The sequence below is a fragment of the Scleropages formosus genome, chromosome 17 (assembly GCF_900964775.1).
Source record: "Scleropages formosus chromosome 17, fSclFor1.1, whole genome shotgun sequence".
NCBI lineage: Eukaryota > Metazoa > Chordata > Actinopteri > Osteoglossiformes > Osteoglossidae > Scleropages > Scleropages formosus.
In genome coordinates, this window is record NC_041822.1 from 18,309,835 (window position 1) to 18,316,167 (window position 6,333).

Here is a 6,333-nt window from a genome sequence, read left to right on the forward strand (position 1 = left end):
GACACATATCACTCTAAAGCAGCTCCCAGTGATACCCCAGATTTGTGCACTAACAGTAAAAAAGGACCAGGCTTTTTAAATGAAACCGTCTTTATTTAACTAATATCAGAAAAATAAAACTCTTAATTTTCTTTACAGCAAATATATAATATCAGTGCTTTGGCCACATTTACGTAAAGGCCCTTTATCATAAAATATAGTTTTAAACTTCTCAATTTTATATGCCCTAAGACTGTTCTACATATACATAAGTGTAGTAAAATTAGCAAATACTTGACTGTTGGTACTAATATATAATATATATTATATATTATATATTAAACACACGTATTTAAGTTGGTGGCTTACAGACAGAACACGCAGTTGAAGTGTTAGATCCTTGGCCGTTTAGTTGCAGTGTACAGCGCGGTACATTTCTGAAACATGCCTGCATACATGCCCCCCCCCCCCCCCCAGGTACAAGACGATCCTAGTTTCAATACTGTCAAACTACACTACAAGCAAAGAGTACTGACTATCCTCAGCACACTGCAACACCTGTGCTGGAGCAAGAAAAATACAAATTAAATCCTCTGTAAACTTGAATAGATTTCATTTATATATACACAAAAAATGTAACTTCAAGTGGAATAAAAAATTAAAATTCTGCGTATTTACTAGTTATTAACAGCATTAATCGTCGCTACGCGGATCAGCGTTAGCTACAGGTGGACGAGGAGCCACGGCCCTCGCCCTGGCTTGACGGATCAAAAGCTAAAGGAATGGGGAAGTGTTTGGGGGGTTGGGACTACACGTCCGCTCCCTGGCCCCCGATGGCTCACGAGCAGCAAGTCTCCCTCCCCACCTTGCTCTGCCCCTTTACTGGAGCATGAGTGGAACAGCAGGAGAACACCCATCCAAGGTAATGCCTACGCAAGAGAAAGTAGGAGCAGCGTGGGGGGGATGGGGTTGACGCCCCAACCCTGAATGGAAGGGAGAAAAATATGAAAAGGCAGCACAAATAAGTTAGGGGAGGGAAGAAGCTTGCATCCTACAATGCACTGGGGCAGTGTCAATCACTTTCACTAACATCTATTGTTCATATGATCTTAGCACAGGAGAGGCTGTCCTTTCCAGTGTGCAACAGCAGGGACTGTTTACGAACAAAATAAAAAAAATAAATACTACAGATATGGCTGGAAACACGACCCTGCCCCTGTTTTGAAACAGATGGAGGGAACGGTGGCCTGCAGCCCTGTGCCTCACAGAAAGGACAAACCTCTCCCTCAGTATACCTGGGACCTGCCCGCGCCCCGGCCAGAAGGGCACTGACTGGGGCAGTAGCGTTTTCGTTAATCTTTTTGGTAATAGTGACATGCATGCCGCCATGAAAGGCCAAAGGCATTAAAAAAAAAAGGTAGTTCCATGGTTACACTGTGCCCCTGTTCGTTCGAGAAGCTTAAGATTGACTTTTCAATGGAATTAGGCACAAACTGTTGTAAACAGATCTAAATTAAAGTTTTTTTTTTTTAAAAAAAAAAAGTCAAACTGCACGAACGTGGCAGTAGGTGCGCAACTCGTTGCCGATGGCTGTGGAAGGAGGGGAAGGAAAACATAGGAGGTGGAAAAATCCCTTCCTGTCCTACCAAGGGAGCCGCAGGACCGGCTGTCCGAGCAAACCGAGTACAACTAAATATAGCAGCTAAACAGATGGGGTTAAAACTTTACAATGCCGTGACCAACAACTTTTTAGCCTTGATCCTTGACTTTGTTCACACCTAATTTAACAGTCATTGGAAAAAAGATACAATATAAAAAAATAAAACTTAAAAAAGGGTAAGTTGATTATTCTGGTGAAAAAATAGGATTAAAACAAACTACATTGCTGATAAGGGACTGCCCACAGTAGTTCACATGTTGCGCAGACGGAGAGCCTGGGTGACAGGGGCCTGGCACACGGGGCACGTTGCATCCTCTGCCTGACAGATACGGTTGGCGCACTCCATGCAGAAAAGGTTGTGCCCGCAGGGTACCAGGGCAGCCACACACTCACTCTCAAGGCAGCGGACGCAGTCCTGCCGCCCGCGGTAAGCTCCCCCGGGGCCCGCGGAGTCAGGCGGAGAGCTGGAGGTGGTGCTATCGCCAGAGGAGGAAGAGGAGAAGGCCACACCATAGGCAGGGAAGCGGGGCAGGCGCGTGCTGACCGGATCGCTCCGAGTGTGCCGACCTACCGGCTGCTCCAGGGAATCATGGGAAGTGGGTGACAGACGCGGAGTGCCTGGCTGGCTGTCACGGTACGGGGCCTGACAGCGACCCTCCAGCAGCGGCAGGCCCTGTTCGAAGGGACTCCAGAGGACTGGGTGTTGGGGGCCGGTGAGAGGCGGAGCCGACATGGTCAGGGCTTCGAAAGCAGACACTTCGAGGTCATCTGGCCCCAGCTGGAGCAGGTTCTCTCCGAACCAGAAGCTACCCGCACTGTTGCTATTGAAGGGGCTTGTGGGGCTGAAGTCCGCCATGCGTCCCCCTGCCCCGCTGTAGAAGGAATCGTTGGAACCGCCGCTGCCGAGGGAGCTGGAGCTGTTGTTGCGGTACGTGCAGGTCATGCGCCCGGCAGAGCGCCCCCCGGTGACGGCAGCCATGTCAGAGTGCAGAGGCTCTCCACAGCCGCTGGCGTCAAAGCTAACATCAGTGCCATTGCAGTGGAAGTCGTCGTCATCTGCCGCTGGCTCGACGCAGCCCCCGGTGCGCATGGCAATGTGGGCCTCGATCTCCTCACGGGCGCGGTCCACGTTCTCGGGCATGCCCGTCACCTCAAACACAGGCTCCTTGTCGCGGCTTGGCGTGACAATGTAGGTGTGCGTCTGCTGCTGTATGCGCTTGATGGTGGCACCCTTGGGCCCCACCACCAGGCCCACTACCCTGTAGGGGACACGCACCTGGATGGTGGTCTGACCCGGCAGCACCGGGCCACAGCCGAGCCCCGGCCCGCCCAGCGGTCCTGGCTTATTACGAGATGCGCGGATCAGCGAGAAGTGTTCAGCAGCAGAGAGGATCTCCCGCTTGGCCATGGCCACATCCTCCTTCCGCCCGGTCACAACAAACACAGGCTGCTCGCCACGCACGGGAGTCTTGATATACGTGTTGGTCTTTGCCCGCAGTGCTTTTATCTTACACCCTGGAACAAGGAAGAAACGAGTCAAGAGGTGAATGGCAGAGAAAATTAACATGAAACTATACTTGCATCCTGAAAATGTAGGGAAGGGGGGGGGACCACAAATACCAATAACCAACTGATTACCTTCCTTTTAAAACTTTGCACAGAATCCATCTGCATTTATTCATTTAGCAGATGCCTTTCTTCAATGGGACACACAGCTCAATACAAACAAAAGTGCATTTCACAGCAGGCAAAGAGCTTCAGTTCAAATGCAGACATACAATTCTCAAAGCACACAGATGCCCATAGAGCTGAAAACAAAGGTGACTGACAGGTGGTGCGATGCACAATCGCGGAACCACTAGGAGATCAGCGGGTGGGTTCGAAAGAAGTGTTTAGAAGCCTTTCTTGAAGGCTTAAATCATCATGTCTATAATAAAATTTAAAGCATTTCCTTGGGGAGCAGCTGTTGTACGCACTACCTGCAAAACAGTTTAAGCTGCGAACTGACCGGACTGGTGCTCTGACAAGTAAGGAATTAAAATTAGTGAATGGCATGCTAGAAAAGAACCAGGAGTGCAAGTTATACCATGTGTTAACATACCGCATGTGGAAGACCAAGAGCAACAACAACAATCGCGGGAGAGTCACCACACCAGCAACAACCAACATGGTGGAGAAAAACCCGTGTGGAGGAGACCGGGCCCCACTCCCTCCCTGAACTTCGCCCCGACACCACAAAGCCGGCTCCCGGCTAGTTTCAGCGATTCAGCCGACTGGTGAACTGAAACCATGTATCAAAGTCAAAAGCAGTGCGGTAAGTTTAAAGAAAAACAGCCGCCGAAGCGAGCGCGTGCCCGAGAGCTGAGGCGCGGGCGGGAGTTCGGCCTGCCGGAGGAGCCGCAACCCGCGGCGGAACGAAAAATAGACTCACAAAGTTAGTAACTCCTTCCCCGGAAAACTCACTACCTACTAACTCACTCACTCACTCACTCCGTTCGGAAAAAAAAATCACCACACACGCGAATACCGAACCTGAAAACCAGCGAAAAAAATTAAGTCGGCTGACGTGCGAACAAAGGAACGCGTGTATCCACCCGGAGTTGGCGGCGTGGTTCGGAAACCATACGACAGGCTGCTAATAAATTAACAACAAATGATTAACAAATGATAATAAACTGAACAATGGAAACTTGGGTCTGAAGGCTCACCCTGGCGGCCTACGATCTCCGCGACGTGTTCTGAGCTCGGCACCGCGACGCACTCGGTCGTGTTCACGCTCTTCCTTCTCAGCAGCGCCGGCTGCTCGGCCTCGAAGCCCGGCTCCGTGTAGCCCGGTTCCGGGTAGCCTGGTTCCGTGTAGCCCGGCGGTATCACCAACATTCCGGGGACCTGCCGCGGCGTGGAGTCGTCCAGTCCCCCGCTATAGAGCATCACAGTCTCGGGGGACTCCACCATTGCCGGTAAGAGAACCGAGGCCAGCCCGGGGCCCGGGGCCTGTGCGAGCAGCGTGTCGGACTCGCCAGCAGCGGCGTCTCCGGGCGCGCTCTCCTCCGCCGCTTCTTCTTCCTCCGGCGGCACGGCCTGGGGGCACTGCAGCGGCTGTAGGTCCAGCACTGCTCCCAACAGACTGAAGTGAGAGGTCGGGACTGGGGTTCCAGTGGGCTCCCGAGGCTCCGCCTGGCTCTGCGGACCGTGTTCATCGAGGCCCATGTCGGCGAATGCCCGAACGACTAGCGGCGGCAGCTCCGGCTCCGTCTCCTCGCCTTCCAACAAAGACGTGCTGCTGGGCATCTCGAAAAAACCGCAAATATTAATATACCGGGCTCGAGCTGATCTCCGAACAGTGTTACAAATAAAGTAGAAGATACATTTACTTCACTAAGACTGAAGTGATTGGGAGCAGCTATGTGATGATAATAAAAATAAAAAAAAAAATTAAAAATAAAAAAAAAAAAAAAAGCGCCGGCCGATTTGGTCAGTTTGTTCCGCGAACCCGCTCTCTTTCTTTCCGCCCTCCCTTATGGACTCCTTTGTTTCATCACCGGGGCGCAGGCGGCCACGCCCAGTTCAACACATCTCTTTCCGCATTGGCCTTTTTGGGGGACACGCGGTTCTTCTGAAATTGGATGTCGTGTCACTTTAAGAATAACCTGAAATTGGTTTATCGCCATCTACTGTTTGGGAGTGTAATAATAATGATAATGATAATAATGATGATAATAATAATAATAATAATACAGTTCGCAAGGTTTCTTGCAAAAGGAAGAGGAGTAAATGAACAGGAATGTATGTACTTCAGTTTGAACTCTTGCACAAACTGAGAAAACCAAGTATCCTGCATACATCTGAAGTCTGTTCAGGCCTTGATTCAACAATGAATAATCTGAAACAGACAGACTTGGATAGATAGATAGATAGATAGATAGATCACATCTGCTACCTTTGCAAATAGCTCAATGGATATCTGTGGTTGATACACTGCATGTTGAAAGGATTTGGATGTTTGCCCAAGGCAGTTCCAGTGTGATGCTAAATTATCTGAGCTCCATGATGAAAAGAGCAAACCTGTGCACCATGCCACCATCAACACTTCAAGTTCTGCTGTTGGCGCCATAAGCTTTTGAGAATTAAATGTCATCCATTGCTCTGTGTGGTTGGGTCCACTTGTGAAGGACATGCTGAAAGGTAAGGTAGATGCTAGCCCATTACTCCACTGGCCCATACATGACACTCAGTTTCTCCAGTTCTTCCCAGTTGGTCCTTACAGTCCAGACCCTGTCTGTTTAACATTGTTTCCAAGAGTACACGTTGGCCCTGAGGAAGGAGGTGTTAAACTCAGATTTGGGAACGCTTCTTTTTAAACCACCTTGTATAAGTGCTCCAATCTGTACTTTGGTATTTAATTACCTGTAATGTTTAACTGACAGGGGAAGCTGGCAGTGTAGCAGTTAGAGCTGCTTCCTTTGGACCAAAGATCTTAGGTTTGAACCCCACCCCCTGCTGTAGTACCCGTGAGCAACGTGCTTACCCTAAACTGCTAGAGTAAAATTGTCCAGCTCTATAATGGATAAATAATTACAAGTCACTTTGGAGAAAAGTATCAGCTAAATGTAATGTTTATATGTTCATAGCCCCCTTAATAAATAAATACACACACACACACACACACACACACACACACACACACTTTCAGA

General features: G+C 49.6%; 1 protein-coding gene across 1 annotated transcript; it reads right to left on the minus strand.

Moving 5' to 3' along the window:
* Positions 1-75: 75 nt before the first annotated feature.
* Positions 76-5,162, minus strand: mex3c (mex-3 RNA binding family member C). Its single transcript, XM_029259392.1, has 2 exons — positions 4,348-5,162; positions 76-3,154 (listed from the first exon to the last, which is right to left on the minus strand). The coding sequence occupies exons 1-2, from the start codon at positions 4,928-4,930 to the stop codon at positions 1,890-1,892; spliced, it is 1,848 nt and encodes a 615-aa protein (XP_029115225.1). The 5' UTR covers positions 4,931-5,162; the 3' UTR covers positions 76-1,889.
* Between the last annotated feature and the right edge of the window lie 1,171 nt (positions 5,163-6,333).